Below are 18,231 nucleotides of genomic sequence, written 5' to 3' on the forward strand. Positions count from 1 at the left end.
GGTCTGTCCCAGTACTATGTACTTATGACCTCCGTCTATGCGGTTGTGGGACACACTTTAGCGGGTGTACTGCCATGGGTTCTCCTGCACTTCATGTGCCATTCCGGTTCTCGATTTTTGATCCATGCGGTCGTTTCACGGTATGAGGGGGTATAGTGCCACTGTTACTAGTCTATGACGTGCGTTCATCCGACATGCGGGGATGCACGGGAGGCACTGTTCAAGTCTCCTGTTCTGGTGTTGGGTACTTTTCCTGTCCCCGCCAGTTCAGGGCTCTGTTCACACTTCTGTGGCAGTCCAGGTAAAGAGGCAGACCTGGGAAATGGGGTAGATGGTCAGAGCTGGGTCACTAGCGTCCTTCTCTGTTGTTCATCGTGTATCTGAAGATCTTGTATGGAGGAGGCAGGAAAAATCCCTGCACAAGTTGAGCCAGGGGAGAGGAATATCCTCAAGGCAGCCTCCTAATCAAGGTAGCATGGGTGAGTGTATAGTAAACTATAGCAATACTGTAAAATTGGATGCTAGGAGTTCATGTGATTTAGAGGGGGGTGGGAAATGAGGGGATATGAGAAGGATAAAAAAGCAAATAAGTTTCTGCCTGGAGATGAGCACATTCCTCATGGGAAGGGGTTGGGCAGAAAATCCAGCGGTTAAATGGGGGGGGGGGTCTTTGAAGGAGGGTTGGTAGGAAGAGAATATCAATAGGGATGGGATCCTAGATCTTTAATGGGTTAATGATCCAGGTAAGCGGAGTAGGATGTTTAATGAGCTAGTCTGATTATCCAGGCAAATGGTTATGCTCCAGGAAATCCATTTGAGAGTTAGCGATGAGCATGTACTGAAGCATAAAACATTTTAACAGGTGTGTTATTGTTTCAAGCAGGGAGGGCAGAGGGTGGCAGGAATGTCAATTCTGTTTACATAAGGATTTGAGAATGGAAGTACAGGGATGGATTCAAAATCAAAAAGTGACCTTGATCAATGTTTATGTTCCTAATCAAAATCAGGCAGACTTTTTTTCAGCATTTGGAGGTGATTATGGGTGGAGACTTTAACATCACGGTAATTGCAACATTAACATTCGGAGAGAGGGGGAAAGGAGTCATGTGCATAGAGCGAGATTATAGCACCTGATGAAAGTCCTGGGGTTAGTGGATGTGTGGAGGCTGCATCACACTGCACAACAAAATTATACACATTATTCCCCTGCACAGAAGACCTATGCCTGCTTGGATATGATTTGATGTAGTTGGAATACCTTTGGGAAGGTGAGAGAATCAAAGGGGGATATATACTCTTGTCCAATCATGCCCCAGTTTGAATACATGGAGTTGGGAAAAGATGGAGAAGCTTCTGGAGACTCGATGACAATTTACTCTAAGACTCAGAAGTGGATAAGGAAGTTAGAGACGCCGTCCAGAACTACATTAAAGAAAATGATACAGGAGATGTGGGGGATGCAGTGTTGTAGGATGGATTGAAGTCTGTAGGGGGGAGGTTGTGGAACGGGGGGTGAGAAAGAAGTAGCAGCAGAAGCAAAAGAGCTTTGTCATTGCAGGAACAGTTAAAAATGAGGACACAACAACACAGATTTAAACCACCTACAGAGGTATGGCAGGAACTGGTCAAACTCGGGGGAGAGCTTAGGGAGCTGCAGGTAGAGAAGGTGAGCTATAAGGCAATTATTAAAACAGTGCCTGTTTGAATTTGGTAATAAAATTGCAGGTTATTAGCTAGGAAATTGAAGGCATGGAGGGGATTACAGGCATAAAAGGGACGGAGAGATAAACGGAACTATACAGATACTGAGATTCAGGAGCAATTTGTAGACTACCGTAGTAAACTATACAGGCAGAAAGGGGGCAGGGGGATGGTGAAATAGATGAATATTTAGCAACAGTGACATTACCTGATGTATCTGAAGAAGACCTGGTGATGTTGAATGGTATCAGGTGAGTAGCCACCCGGACAATTCCCCACCTAGTGCAATTCTCCCCTGGAATAATTCCCACTTGAGGAGAATTCCTACCCTCCCTATCCTTTTTTGCTGCTGCTTTTTTTTTATTGAACTCCTCTGTCTTATATAGTCACTAGTAAAAGAGGCCCGTTTTGTAGAGGAATGAAACGGGCGCTAGCAAGGTTCCACACACCCCTCCCTACCTCCTTCTCTCCCTGTCTGTTGTCCGAGTTCCAGCCCCCCTCCCCTCCGAGTTCCATGGCCCCCTCCCTCTCTCCCTCTCTGTCGTCCGAGTTCCAGCCCCCTCCCTCCGTCTCCTTCGAGTTCCAGGCCCCCCTGCCCTTCGAGTTCCTCGGCCTCCTCCCCTGGGAAACCGCGACGCGTCTCAAGCACAGGCGCTACGAGTTCGCACCACCATCTCCATTCCCTCCAAGTTCAGCAGTCTGGCCCTCCCGCCCTCCCCTTCAAGTTGCAGGACGCCCCCCCCCCCCCTCCGAGTTCAACGCTCCTGCACCTCTCTCCCTCGAAGTGCAAGCAGGACCTGTCCTCCAGCAGCCCCTCGCCTTCCTGCGTGCCGGCTCTAATTTAAAAATTGTTACCTCGGGGTCCGGCATCAGCATTGAAGGCGAGCAGCGCTGCAGACTTCCTTACTATCTGTCTGAGCTCTGCCTCTGGTCCCGCCCTCATTTACTGTTTCTGGAAGGGTGGAACCAGAGGCAGAGCTCAGACAGATGGGAAGGCAGTGTGGAGCGCCACTTGCCTTCAATGCTGACGCCGGACCCCGAGGTAACAATTTTTAAATTAGAGCGGCACGCAGGAAGGCGAGGTGCTGCCGGAGGACAGGTCCTGCTTGCTCTTCGAGGGAAGGAGGCGGGGGCATGGAACTCGGAGGAGAGGGGGGCGTGGAACTCGGAGGGGAGTGGAGGGAGGGGGGGCGTCCTGCAACTTGAAGGGGAGGGCGGGGGGGCCAGACTGCTGAACTTGGAGGGAATGGAGATGGTGGTGCGAACTCGTAGCGCCTGTGCTTGAGACGCGTCGCGGTTTCCCAGGCAACATGGTGACGTCACCGGAAGGCTTCAGACATTACGAACGGGGCTTCAACTTCCAGGCGGTCAGCTTCAAAACGTTGGAGGTGTAAATTATTATAGTAGATTCTTCTCCCTTTCCATATGTAGTAATTAGGAATAATGGGGATGTTAGGGGGTAGAGAATGGGGGCTATTAACAGTAAAATAGCCCTATTTATTGTGGCTCAACACTTAACTGCCCGTAGTGATTAAAGAGTTACAACATTTGAAAGTTTGTGGTTTTAAGGCAAGTATGAACAAGGCTGAGGCCAAGGGGGTCACCCTCACTGATTGTGAGGAACATAGGTTGTCAGAAATGTTTCCCTTTAAATGGGCTAAGGGGTCAATTTGGTATTGGGGGAAATTATATGATAGTAATCGTGGAAAGATTTTGCAGGACGTTAGAAGAGATCTAGAGAGTAGGAAAGGGAGATATATTTTTTGATGGGGAAAGTTAATAGTATTGAAGATTAATATACTACCTAGGTTACTCTTTTTGTTTCAGACTCTTTCAATTCAGATTCCTAGGTCAGTTCTCAAATGGCTAGAGTAGGAATTATTTAAATATATTTGTGACTCTAAGAGACCGAGAGTAGCCAGGAACATAATATGGCAGAAAAAGGGATATGGGGAAGGAGCTATGCCAAATATCACTTGGAACTATGTAGTAGCTCAGCTTATGGTATACCTAGCTAGAACAGTATAGCTATACCTGTTGTCCACTCAGGGCCGTGCCAACACGGTAAGCGGGGTAAGCACCGCAGGGGGGCGCCTGCCTTCAAGGGCGCCGGCCGCGGCGCTGCCGTCGAGTTGTATTTAAAAATTTAAAAAATAAAGCTTACCGCGTTGGCGCCTATGCGCATGCACTCGGCTCTTTGGCACCGCCCAGCTCTTCCACGCGCCTTGGAGCCTCGCAAGTTATTTGGAGCAAAAATATAGGGGAGGAAGGAGAGAGAGGAATTAAGAGTCACCTCAGCATAGCAGAAATGGGAACTGAGGAGATGGAAGATCCGAAGAGAGTCACCAGTGAGGAAGGGGTCAGGTATGAACTGGAAAACCAGCAGGCAATAGTCTTGTCGGTATTCACCACAAATTGGTGATCAAAAAGCCATTTTGTTATTACATCTAGGCAGGTCTATAGAGGGGAGAGTGAGGGACAAAGTGGGTTAGTAGGGAACATAATAAGGATGTCGTCAGCATAGAGATAGACCACGATCCTGAAGGACTGTATAAGTGCTGCCAGTGGACTTCGATATAAATTGAATAAGAGTAGGGACAGGGGAACACCACAATGAAGTTTTCTTTTTTTGGAAGGTGAAAGATGCGATAACAACTTGAAATAAATGATTAGACAGAAAAGAGGCGAACCAGGAGAGGACAACTCCAGAAATTCCTAGAGAAGATGGATGGGGGGACCTGATGAAAAGCTACGGAAATGTTTCTGTGCAGAAGTTGGCTCTAAAGTCAGCTTGATGGGGTTGTAATGCCAGCTTTTTTTCTGAAAAATCTGAAAGTTGCTGAACACAACCTTCCTCAGCAGTCCTCCAGACCGTTCAAGACGCTTGGGTTATGCACTCCTACCAGCAGAGGGAGACTGAGAACACTAAAACTTCTTATACAAGTAGCCTGTCCAGACCTTCTACTAACCAGTATTTTCTCAGTCTGAGCAGAGGGTAGATGTGTGCAGCCTGTGCAGTGTACTCGGTCTGGTAGGCCCGTTGGGGTTTCTAGGTTGGGTTGTAAATGTTAGAGAACCCACACTTGGATCTCTATTACAGGGTGTAAGCCCTAAGGGGCTTCTAATTCCCTGTGGGGTGTCACACCCGGATGGCCAGGTCCCTCCCCCTGTGCTCTTCCTCTGGAGGACTGCTTGACCTCGGCTACAGACCTCGTTCTGTACCCTTGAGGCGTTTAGGCATCAGCAACGAGGTTTAAAAAAAAAAAAAATAAACGTTTTTAAAAGGTGGCTATTTTGGCCGTTCTTGTGGCAGTCCAGAGATAAAACGTCTTCAAGGGCGTTCTTGCCTTAGGCGGTCTTGCCTATTAGTCTGTCAGAGCACAAAGCAAGTGTTTGTTTTTATTGTGTTCGCGGCCATTATGTCTAAGCCAGTGAGGTGTCAGTTTTGCGCGAAGCGCAGCGTTGAAGTGAAAGGTGGCCAATGTAAATTTTGTGGGGAGCCTACGTTGTCAGCGCTCTTGCCCCCCGTGCTTTCCCCTGAGTCGGTGGAGGCGTTGGGCGGCGATTTGACTGCATATTCCGGGCAGGCAATGGCGGGCCGGTTTTGGTGGGAAACGCGGCCATTTTGGCTGCGCATCCCGGGTCGGCCTCGACGGAGCCATTTTTGGCAGGAAGTGCGGCCCTTTTGGCCACGCATTCCATACAGGCGCCGGGGGACCCATGTGTGGCGGGAAGCGTGCCTAGTTTAGCCGCGGATCACACGATGGACCTGCTGCCTCGGGAGCGAGGGGGGGTCCGTTGTGGAGACTGCAGGAAGTGTTGTTGGGGCTTCAACAGCGTCAGGGGGGTCTGGTTTCCCCCCTGAGTTTGTTTGGTCTCTGAATAATGCCTGGAGAGCTGGCCCCTCTCAGGCTGTTTGTTCCCCGGAGGCTGCTAGCTCAGTGGGAGTTAAGCGCCCGTGGGTGGATATTTCGGAGCCTATGGAGATACTTTCTCTGCTAGGGTCGGAGGTTTGGAGTGACCCAGGAGAGGAGGATCTCTTAGATGAGTCTAAGGATCAGGAGGGGCTAAGGCCTGGGGAAGATTCTTCAGTGGTTCACATTTTTCATAAGGAGGAGGAGTTAGAGCTCATTTATCAGGTGATCTCTACTTTGAAATTTGCTCCAGCAGCCACTCCCTCTGCGGAGGGACCCCAGGTGGATCCCTTGGTTAAGGGGATTCGGAGAGCCTCCCGTTCCTTTCCCATGAATTCATACATTAGCGACATGGTTTTTCAGGAATGGTCTGTGCCGGAGGCTGCTTGTAAGGTGGCTAGGGTTAGGCGCGGCTGTATCCCTTGCCTCTGGAAGATTTGGCCCTGCTGAAACCACCTACTGTGGATGCGGTGGTTATGGCGGTTACTAAGGCTACGGCCATTCCAGTGGATGGCGGTACAGCCTTACGGGATCCTCAGGATAGGAAGCTAGAGTCCTTTCTGAAGCGCAGCTTTGATTTGTTGGCTTTGGCCTTGCAAGCCTCTGTGTGTGGGAGCTTGGTAGCCAGAGCTTGTTTCCGTTGGGCGGAGAAGCTCTTGGATGAGCCTGCGTTAGATAGGACTGGTTTGGTTCAGGACCTGGCCAAATTGGAGATGGGGGTCTTTGTTTTTGGCAGACACCCTTTATGATTTGCTAAGGGCTTCGGCTAAGAATATGGCTCTGGCAGGGACAGCTCGCAGGGCTCTTTGGCTTAGGGGCTGGGTGGCAGATGCGGCCTCTAAAGCAAAGTTATGTTCTCTACCTTTCAAAGGTTCTATGTTGTTTGTATACAGTTCAAGCTCCTCCTATTGACCTTCAAGTGCACTCAATCTGCAGCCCCCCGTTACCTCTCTACCCTCCTCTCCCCGTATGTTCCCACCCGTAACCTCCGCTCTCAGGACAAATCACGCCTATCTGTACCCTTCTCCACCACCGCTAACTCCAGACTCCGCCCCTTCTGCCTCGCATCACCTTATGCCTGGAACAGACTTCCCGAGTCCATACGCCATGCGCCCTCCCCACCCATTTTCAAGTCCTTACTCAAAGCCCATCTCTTCTCCCTTGCTTTTGGCACCTAACCACCTTCCCCAGTCATGATACCTACACTGACTACATAGTTTGTAACCTTTAGATTGTAAGCTCTTTCGAGCAGGGACTGTCCTTCCCCATGTTAAACTTGTACAGCGCTGCGTAACCCTGCAGCGCTATAGAATTGCTAAGTAGTAGTAGTAGTAGTTGGAGATACCAAGATCTCTCGGTTGCTGGAGTTACGGCCTAAGGCGGCTAGTCAAGGTGGTTCGGCTAGAGGTTGGTTTAAGGACGCGAGGCGGTACAGGCCGGGCAGATTTGTATCTCCTCCTAAAAGCCGTTTTTTCCAGCGGGCGCAGTCCTTTTGAGGGGGTCGTCGAGGAGGTCGGGACTCCTCCGGAGGTGCCAGAAATAGTAATAAGTCCTCCTTATGAAGGTGTGCAGGTCCAGCCTCTGGTGAAGGTCGGGGCACAACTTCGTCTGTTTTATTAGGGGTGGACCCAAATTACTTCAGATCAGTGGGTGCTGGAGGTCATTCGCGACTGTTGTGCGCTCGAGTTCGAGCACCCACTGCCGGATCTGTTCCTTCCCTGTCCTTGTCACTCTCGAGTCAAGTTAAAGGCTATTCAAGAGACTCTGGGTCGCTTAATCCAGTTGGGAGCTGTGGTACCCGTTCCTCAGCACGAGCAGGGAATGGGTTGTTATTCCATTTACTTTGTGGTGCTGAAGAAGGAGGACCAATTTCGACCCATTTTAGATCTCAAGAGGGTCAATGGGGCGCTCAAGGTGCCATCCTTCCGCATGGAGACTCTGCGCTCGGTCATAGTGTGTCACGTTTTCAAACAGGAAACTCGGTTTGTAAGCCCTTGGGCCACTGCCGAGGAGCAGCAGTGGCAGGCCAAAACCACCCCACACCAGAAGCAAGGCAGAACAGACGTACCTGCAAATCCAGGCTAGGTCTCTAGGCAGTCAGCCAGCAAGCAGAAGAATAGTCCAGTAACACTCCGGGTCTAGGCAGTCAGCCAGCAAGCAGAAGAATAGTTCAGTAACACTCCGGGTCTAGGCAAGCGGCAAGCAGAAGAATAGTCCAGTAACAGGCAGGATTCAAAAGGCAGGAAACCAGCAAACACAGAATCAGGTCCACACAAAGTCTCTCAGGCAGAAGTGCACCAGCACCCACGTACCAGGGCCTAAGATGCAATGCAAAGGCAAGCAGAAATGTTCCAAGATGGCTGATAAGCCCAGAAGCAGTTGGAACTCAGCTACTGCAATCACCAGGCAGCTACGGGTACTGTGCAGGCTCAAACAACACAAGCAAGCCTGGAAGATCCGGACCGGAGTGAGCAGAAATCTGGAACTGGTGATGGTCCATAGCAGCCACCCATTCTGGCCACCAGAGGGCGAGGAAAGCACAGACGTAACATAGTGGCTGTTCGTCAGGGAGAATTTCTCACGTCACTGGATCTCACGGAAGCATATCTGCACGTGCCGATTAGAGAGGCCCATCAGCGTTTCCTTCGTGTTGCTGTTTTAGGGAGGCACTTTCAGTTCTGTGCTCTGCCTTTTGGTCTGGCAACAGCTTCATGCACCTTCTCCAAGATAATGGTGGTGGTAGCAGCGGCTTTGCAGAGGCAGGGAATTCTGGTGCATCCTTATCTGGACGATTGGTTGATCCAGGCGAAGTCTCGGGCTCACAGTGTTGCGGCAACGGCTCAGGTGGTCGCGTTTCTGGAATCGCTCGGATGGGTAGTGAATGTAGTCAAAAGTCAGTTGATCCCATCGCAGAGTCTGGAGTACTTGGGAGTGCGGTTCGACATGGCAGTGGGTCGTGTTTTTCTGCCGGATTCTCGGATCGCCTCTCTTCAGCAGCAGGTCCGGCTGTTAATGTCCGTTCAGAGTCCGATGGTTCGAACGTACCTTCAGGTTTTGGGCCTCATGGCATCGACAATAGAGGTAGTACCATGGGCCAGGGCGCATATGCGTCAGCTTCAGGCAGCTCTGTTGTCCCGGTGGTCTCCCCAGGTACACAGTTTGGAGTTGCGGTTGCCATTGAGGGGGGCTCCTCGGCGCAGTCTCCTGTGGTGGCTGTGCTCGGCCCATCTGAAAAAGGGCATGCCATTGGAACCTCCTCAGTGGGTGATTCTGGTAACGGATGCCAGTCTGCTGGGCTGGGGAGCTCAGTGTCTCGGTCGGTCCGCGCAGGGGCGGTGGTCGACAGAGGAAGCTCAGTGGTCTATCAACCGGTTGGAGACGAGGGCGATTCGGCTAGCTCTGTTGGCATTTCACTCAAGTGTGGTCGGAAAGGCGGTAAGAGTCATGTCCGACAACGCAACAGCGGTAGCGTATGTCAACCGGCAGGGTGGTACAAAGAGTCCGCGGTTGGCAATCGAGACGGCTCTGCTCATGAGTTGGGCGGAAAAGCATCTAGTGCAGATTTCGGCGGCGCATGTGGCCGGGGTGAACGCGGGGTGAACGCGGATTTTCTAAACAGACAACATGTTGGACCCCGGAGAATGGTCTCTGCACCAGTTGGTGTTCAACCAGATAGTTCTAAAGTGGGGGAATGCCAGTAGTGTATCTCATGGCGTCGGCACAGAATGCTCAGGTTCCTCAGTATTTCAGTCGGGGTCGGGATCCGCGAGCGGAAGGGATCGATGCGTTGGTCCTTCCGTGGCCTCAGCGGGTGTTGCTGTACATGTTTCCCCCGTGGCCCTTGATAGGTCGAGTCCTACAGAGGGTAGAATGTCATGCGAGTCCGGTGTTGTTGGTGGCTCCGAATTTGCCGCGTCGGCCATGGTTCGGGGATCTGATGCACCTGTTAGAAGGCGAGCCTCTGTGGCTGAGGGGCTTAGTGCTGTTGTGTCAGGGTCCAATTGTCATGCCGTATCCGGCTCGGTTCTCTCTTATGGTGTGGCCCTTGAGAGGGAATGGTTGAGAAGGAAAGGGTTTTCCCCTCAGGTGATTCAGACGATGCTGCAGTCTCGCAAACGTTCAACGTCGTTGGCCTATGTGCGTGTGTGGCGCATATTTGAAGACTGGTGTGGGGACCGGACGTATGTCCCTTTGACAGCTTCTGTGGCGTGCATTTTAGATTTCTTGCAGGATGGTTTTGAGAAGGGCCTTTCATTGTCATCTTTGAAGGTGCAGCTGGCTTCTTTGGCGTGTTTTCGGGGTAAGGTGCAGGGCAGGTCGGTTGGGTCTTCTCCAGATGTGGTCCGTTTTTTGAGGGGGGAGGGTGAAGTTGCTTCATCCTCCTCAGCGGCCGGTAGTTCCTCGGTGGGATCTTAATATCGTTCTTGACTCTTTGACGGGTTCTCCTTTTGAGCCCTTGGAGTCTGGTTCGATAAAAGACCTTACTATGAAGGTGGTCTTTTTGGTAGCTATATCGTCGGCTCGCAGGATTTCGGAACTTCAGGCTCTTTCATGTAGGCCTCCGTTTCTGTGGTTTTCTAAGGAAAAGGTTTTGCTGCGTCCAGTCCCTTCGTTTTTGCCTAAGGTGTCAATCAGGTGATTTTGTTTCCGGTCTTGGGGGACTGGACGGGGGATGCTTCTCAGCGTCGTTTGGCGAAATTGGATGTGCACAGAGTGTTGAAGGTTTACTTGCGCAGGTCGGAGGAATTCAGGTCTTCGGACAGGTTATTTGTCCTTCACGGGGGGCCCAAGAAGGGAGCGGCTGCTTCTAAGGCATCTATAGCTCGGTGGTTGAAGGATGCCATCTCTTCGGCTTACATATTGCATGGCCGTACGGTGCCGGTGGGGCTCAAGGCACATTCCACTAGGGGGATGGCGGCTTCTTGGGCAGAGAGTAGTTTTGTTCCACCCGTGGACATTTGTAGAGCGGCAGTGTGGTCCTCCCTGCATTCTTTTGTCAAACATTACAGAGTGGATGTACAGGCAAGGAAGGATGCCAGTTTTGGAGCTACAGTCCTGTCCTCTGGGCTTCGCAGGTCCAACCCTTAGATGTGTTTACTGCTTTGGTACGTCGCAAGCAAGGAGGGCATAGAGTGAACTTGGGGGTAGGATATGGATAGGAATAGGAACACTGAAGGGAGATGCTGGGCAGGACAAGTGGAGGGGCATAATCGAAAGGGACGTCCAAGTTTTGATGAGGACGTCCTCACAAAATGTCCCCATCCAGGGGCGGGGAAACTCACATTTTCGAAACAAGATGGACATCCATTTTTCGTTTCAATAATATGGTCAGGGACGCCCAAATCCTGAAATTTGGTCGTCCTTAGAGATGGTCGTCCCTAGACTTGGCTGTTTCTGAATTTTGGTGATAATAGAAACCAAGGACGTCCATCTCAGAAACAACCAAATGCAAGCTATTTGGTCGTGGGAGGAGCCAGCATTTGTAGTTCACTGGTCCCCCCTCACATGCTAGGACACCAACCGGGCACTGCAGTGGACTTCATAAATTGCTCCCAGGTACATAGCTCCCACACCTAGTGTGCTGAACCCCCCAAAAACCCACTATCCACAACTGTACACCATTACCATAGCCGTTATGGGTGAAGGGGGGCACCTAGATGTGGGTACAGTGGGTTTGTGGTAGGTTTTGGAGGGCTCGCTGTTTCCTCCACAAACGTAACAGGTGGGGGGGAGGGGGGTGGCCTGGGTCTGCCTTCCTGAAGTGCAGTGCACCCACTAAAACTGCTCCAGGTACTTGCATACTGCTGTGATGGACCTGAGTATGACATCTGAGGCTGGCATAAAGGCTGGCAATCAGTATTTTGAAAGATGTTTTTTGAGGGTGGGAGGGGGTTAAGGACCACTGGGGGAATAAGGGGAGGTCATCCCCGATTCTCTCTGGTGATCATCTGGTCATTTTGGGCACCTTTTTGTACCTTGGTCGTAAGAAAAACACGACCAGGTAAAGTCGTCCTTCGTCAGGGACGGCCTTGTTTCTTTCGATTATGGGTCGAGGACGTCCTAGTGTTAGGCATGCCCAAGTCCCGCCGTCGCTACGCCTCCGATACACCCCCTTGAACTTTGGCTGTCCCTGCGACAGAGTGCAGTTGGGGACATCCAAAATCGGCCTTCGATTATACCGATTTGGACGACCCTGTGAGAAGGAAGCCCATCTTCCAATTTATGTCGAAAGATGGGCATCCTTCTCTTTCGAAAATGAGCCCAATAGGGGTGCAGAGAAAAGAAAGATGGTGAATATGGAGAGAGAAGAAATATCAGATAGACAGGAGACCCTGCAAAGACACAACAAACAGAAAAGAGACACTGGGACCAAAGTGAATGGAAAAAAAAATATTCAAACAAAGGTAGAAAAAGTATTTTATTTTGACTTTCATATTGTAATATGACAGTTTTTGTAAATGTATCTCTCTGATACCCTGCAATCAGGGGTGTAGCCAGACCTGTTATTTTGGGTGGACCTTCCAACCCCCCTCCCCCCCCCCCCCCTTTGCTGGCAGCCTGACAACTCCCTCCTCTCTGATCTCCTTCCCTTGCTTTGCATCAGCACCTTTGACAGCAGCAGTAGTGATGCACATCCACTGCCTGTGCTGGTCCCACCACCAAGAGCAGGATGCACAGAGGGAAGCTTTGCTGCTGTCGTTGGTGAAGTTGCTGAGGTACAGTGTGGAGGGGGGTGTTGCTGGGCTGTGGGTGGGGGCAAATGCTGGATTCAGGGACTGAGGAGAGGGGGAGAGGGAAGCAAAGCAGCCACTGCTGAACTGTTTTGAGAGTCAGAAAGGGTAGGCCTGTGCCCACCCATAGCTACGCCACTGCTTGCAATTCAGTTTCTATTTCTCTTGTTTGCTGTAAATGCAGAATCTGATTTCTTAAAGTTCCAAGTTCCAATTCAGTGTTTTTGCCGTCATCTCTATTACTGATGGGGGGGGGGGGGGGCAGTTTGTTGTTTTCCCCTAGGTGTTCTATTGGAGTTCTAGGGCCTGGTGTTCCGCAGTGCTGTCTTTTTTCATGGATAAGTTTGTTCCCCTTTTGAGTCCTGGGAGTTTAGTGCATTTATGGTATCTGAGTGTGCTTTTGTATAAGTTTGTGCATAGTGTTTTGCAATGAAGGGATTGTGTGTTGGCCTTAATAAAATTACATATACACCCAATGTACTCCAATTATGAATATTCAAAAAAATTTTTAATTACATGTACATGTATCAAAACAACCACAAGTTTTACAGAGCTCACATTTGTCTGTCTTACCCACCCCCAAGCATCCCGATAAAAAGTTTATCAAACATTCAATCCCAACAACATTGCTAATATTACATTGAACATACTAAGAGACAGTTAAAACAGCGGCTGGCAGAACACAAACCTTAGGATTCAAAAAAGAGAAGCTCCGTTGGTGCCTCATTGGGTTGACCAAGGTCATAAATTAGAAGATTTAAAATGTTTAGTGCTTGTACAAATTGCCCCCCCGACCAGAGGTGGAGATGTGAGCACCCAACTATTTACTATTGAGCAACATTTCATTTTCACATCGGATACGGTAGCCCCAAGGGGTCTTAATCTTGAAGTGGAATGGATATAGGTTGCTAATGGATCGAATGGACGGTCCTGTTCAGGTATTTAAACTGAGTAAGCACATAAGTGAAACAGTGACGTACAGGGGCGGTGCTAGGGACACCCCGCTTAGATACTATTCTCGAAGGTAAGCAGCCACAATGTATATTATAAGTTGTGTTGATGGCAGATTTAAATTGTGATATTTGTGGATGTGGCTATATTCTCATTCTTTTTTTTTTTTTTTTTTTTTTGCAAGAAGTCTTTATTGATCATTGAAACATAACAATAAATGCAATGTACAACAAGTAAAGTAGTACTGTTTCATAATATATACAAACAATCAACTAGAACATCTAGTGCTTCGGTATTCAACAGTTTCAACACCCATATGTTAACTTCTTATAACTTCTTTTTGAATTTTACTAATACAAGTATTACCCTCCATAAACCCTCCCCTCGCTGGCCACTCTCATTCATACCTCCCTCTCAACAGTCATGCTAGACTCTCTGAATGCCCAGAGTAAAAACATTTCCAGACTGAATGCCATCTACCCTTCTGTTGCTTGCGTTCTGCCATTAGCCTCTCCATCTCACACACGTACCTCAGTTTATTAAGCCATTTCGTTACCGGGGGTACCCCCACCTGTTTCCAGTGAGAGGCAATAACCACCCGTGCTGTACCCACCGCCTGTCTCATGTGATGTCTTCCCAAACAATGTCTTTTATTAAAATCAATAAAAACCCGACACGAATCGTGTTTCAACCACACCGGCCTGCATCAGGGGTCTATAAATGAACAAATATATTGACATAAATAACTGAACATAATACAATAAATTTAAAAACAAAAAGTGAATATCATATGTATAATGATACTCTAAGAACATACTTATCAGCTTTAGTTGAAACAGATGAAACAGCTGAATTGCAATCAAATTGTAAAAGGCCAGGATGTCTAAAAATGAGAAATACATAATAATAAAAAACAAAACCAATATAAATTTGAATCAGTAAATTACAAAAAATCTTCCATCAAACCACAAGTTGAAGTATCGCACATAGATTTTAAACTGATGCACATATATTTAATACATATACAGAATGCACATGACATATTTTCATAAAACCATAATCATAATATATAATGCACCAGACATACTTTCATATGGATAAATACCAATACGCAGACATCATAATCAAATGTGAAAAAATATATATATGAAGAAATGTATAAAAATTGAAAAAACTAATACCCAAAACATTGGTAATCTAAAAAAAATTTTTTGAAGATTGAAGAAAATCCAAGTATCAATGCAAAAGTAAAAATGGAATGAAATAATAAGTATTGTGTAATCCCTTCTTTTCCAGAAGGTACGTAATATGTAAAAAACACATAGAACCAAGTATATAAAATGACGCTGGTACATATTTAGCTCATTCAGATATCATTACCAGCGTCATTTTATATACTTGGTTCTATGCATTTTACACTCTAGCCCATTCATATCTTTTCAGTCACAATCATGGCGTAAACCCTAGAAGTCTGCCCAGCACTGGTTTAGCTTCCCAGTTACCGGTGTTGCCACACAATCTCCGCTAAGATTCCGTGGATCCATTCCTTCTAAACGGGATTCTTGTTTGAATTCCATTACTGTTTTCGTCTCCACCACCTCCCGTGAGAGGGCATTCCATGTATCCACCACCCTTTCCGTGAAAAAATACTTCCTGACTTACTCCTGAGTCTACCCCCCTTCAACCTCAATTCATGTCCTCTAGTTCTGCCAGCTTCTCGTCTCCGGAAATTGTTTGTTTGTGGATTAATACCTTTCAAATATTTGGGATGGTCTGTATCATGTCACCCTGTTTCCTCCTTTCCTCCAATGTATAAATGTTCAGGTCAGCAAGTCTTTCCTCATATGGTTTGCAACGCAAATCCCATACCATTTTTGTAACTTTTCTTTGCACCGCTTCCAGTCTTTTTACATCTTTAGCAAGATATGGCCTCCAAAACTGTACATAAGTAATGCCACACTGGGAAAAGACCAAGGGTCCATCGAGCCCAGCATCCTGTCCACGACAGCAGCCAATCCAGGCCAAGAGCACCTGGCAAGCTTCCCAAACGTACAAACATTCTATACGTGTTATTCCTGGAATTGTGGATTTTTCCCAAGTCCATTTAGTAGTGGTTTATGGACTTGTCCTTTAGGAAACTGTCTAACCCCTTTTTAAAGTCTGCTAAGCTAACCACCTTCACCACGTTTTCCGGCAGCGAATTCCAGAGTTTAATTATGCATTGGGTGAAGAAAATGTTTCTTTGATTTGTTTTAAATTTACTACACTGTAGTTTCATCGCATGCCCCCTAGTCCTAGTATTTTTGGAAAGCGTGAACAGACGATTCACATCCACCTGTTCCACTCCACTCCAGTGACGTAGCCAAGGGTGGGCTTGGGTGGGCCCAGGCCCACCCACTTTGAGCTCAGGCCCACCAGTAGCAGCACACTTATGATGTGGCCAGCAGAGATTCCCAAGCTGAAAACTCCCCACAGCTGTCCCTCCTGCATACCTTATAAATAGCAGATCTTCGCTTGCAGGAAGCAGCGACTGATACATACTGCTTACACCGGCCCCACAGCCTTCCGTCTGACGTATTCCCACCTATGCGGAAACAGGAAGCTGCATCAGTGGGAAGGATGTGGGGCCTACATGAGTAGTGTGTATTAGTTGCTCCTCACTACCGGTGAAAATGTGAAATTTAAAAGGTGTGCAGGAGAGGGGGGATATTTGAGAGACCATATGGCATGCAGGTGAGAGGAGAGACCAAATCACCTATGGGATGGGGTGGGGTTCTTCTGCCCACCCATCTTGGGCCCAGGCCCACCAAAAAATTGGGTGTCTGGCTACTCCCCTGCTCCACTCATTATTTTATATACCTCTATCATGTCTCCCCTCAGCCGTCTCTTCTCCAAGCTGAATAGCCCTAGCCTCCTTAGTCTTTCTTCATAGGGAAGTCGTCCCATCCCCGCTATCATTTTCGTCGCCCTTCGCTGCACCTTTTCCAATTCCACTATATCTTTCTTGAGATGCGGCGACCAGAATTTAACACAATACTCAAGGTGCGGTCGCACCATGGAGCGATACAACGGCATTATAACATTCTCACACCTGTTTTCCATACCTTTCCTAATAATACCCAACATTCACAATAAATCCAAGTGGGGCCTCACCAACGACTTGTAGAGGGGCATCAACACCTCCTTTCTTCTTGTGGTTATACCCCTCTCTACGCAGCCTAGCATCCTTCTGGCCATGGCCGTCGCCTTGTCACATTGTTTCTTCACCTTCATTTCCTTGGACACCAACACCCTAAGGTCTCTCTCCTGAGACAAGCTTACTAATTTCTCCCCTCCTATTCAGTGTATTGGTGTAGAGCTGCTGTCTAGGAAGAGTTAATGGTTACTGTGGAAGGGCAGACTGGATGGGCCATTTGGCCCTTATCTGCCGTCATGTTTCTATGGCTGGCTGTACTGGTCCTGCCTCTTCTGATATGAACTTCATATTTTTAATGTGCAGAACCAGCAGAGTCATCAGCAGTGTGACCTAGACAGCTGTGCCTTTATGCCACATTTGTTTCAGTGGGAAGCAGCTTGGCTGGCAAGGGGCTAAGGAAGATGTGCTGATGGGGGGGGGGGGGGGGAAGGGACGGCCCATCTATAAAAGCTTGCCCAGTGCCCCATAGGTGATTAAAGGGCCCTAACTTTATACACACCCTTGAAGAACATGTCTTTGTTTGGAAGACGTATGTGAACCCAGCCACCTTCAACCTTTGGCAATGTAATAGTATCCTGTAATTTGAGTTTGGTGGACTTGGACCTTGACCCTACTAGGAGTGCATAAATTCTCAAAAAGACATTTTGTTTGTCTATAAGTGTCATTTCCTAACAAAGTGATGTATTATCTCTTCTAGGAGGAAGAGGAGCAAGAGGAGGATGATGACGACGATGATGATGATTCAGATGACCTGGATGACCTAGACACTGATCCCCTCCTAGAAGCAGAGATAGAAGAAGATGAGAACAATGAAAATGCTGGTGAGGACGGGGAGAATGATTTCTCGCCATCAGATGATGAGGAGCTGGCCAACCTGCTGGAGGAAGACGGTGATGACGAAGGTGAGGACGATGAGGATGATGAAGACGAGACTGACGCAGACGAGGAAGTTGAGCTAATCCTTGGAGAGAGTAAGTACATCCACAGTCTGGTGGGTGCAGGAATGGCCGCTATTTTGTTCTCAGCTTCATGCTCACAGATATTATCTCAACAGACATTAGACTAATAACTAGAGATTACTGAGGTCAGACCTGACTAAGCAAAGGCCATCCACTTATAAGTTCTTGGACACCTGTGGATGCTTTCATCTGGGCTCACTTTCTATTTTGCTCCTTTGAGACTTGGCTCTCCTTCCTCTGTTAATGCCTTTTTTTTTTACTCCTCTTCCAAACTTTTATCCCCATACTTAGGAAATCTCAGGTTTCACTTGAATACTCCAAAGAAACACTAAAAAGCACTAGACAGAAGCCTGCTATTTACTGCTTCAGCTATCCTTATAGAAGAGGGAGGGCTTGGAGAAAAGATAAGAGCTCCAGCCTCACTGCTGCTGCTTCTGTCCCCACAATGTCAACAATTAGCATGTGGAGAGAACAAATAGGGAAGAGCAGGATCAGATACAGCTCAGCTGGACTGTGAGATAAAATAAGCCAGAGCCACATCCTGGTTAGTTAGAAATGGTTATGCTGTCATATCAAAATATGATTTAAAAACTAGTTTCAATCTATAGCACTATGAACATACACAAGTAATCTAGTACCATACAAGTTCTTTGGTATAAAGCAAGTCAATTCAAGAAATATGAAGACTTTAACATAACTTGCTTACATTAATGTATGATATTAATATTGAATTCATTAGAATAAATGTAAATTAAATATTGCATTAATTAATACAACTA

At 48.0% G+C, this 18,231-nt stretch overlaps 1 protein-coding gene across 3 annotated transcripts in view; it reads left to right on the top strand.

Annotated features, from left to right (window-relative positions):
• Window positions 1–18,231, top strand: part of DCAF1 (DDB1 and CUL4 associated factor 1) — a 648,223-nt gene that overhangs the window by 566,231 nt on the left and 63,761 nt on the right. For all 3 annotated transcript variants that reach the window (XM_030205586.1, XM_030205587.1, XM_030205588.1), the window contains one exon: window positions 17,191–17,464. In XM_030205586.1, the coding sequence (XP_030061446.1) occupies window positions 17,191–17,464 (274 nt within the window). The remainder of the gene's footprint in view (window positions 1–17,190; window positions 17,465–18,231) is intronic.

Source organism: Microcaecilia unicolor, chromosome 6, assembly GCF_901765095.1.
Source record: "Microcaecilia unicolor chromosome 6, aMicUni1.1, whole genome shotgun sequence".
Taxonomy (NCBI): Eukaryota; Metazoa; Chordata; class Amphibia; order Gymnophiona; family Siphonopidae; genus Microcaecilia; species Microcaecilia unicolor.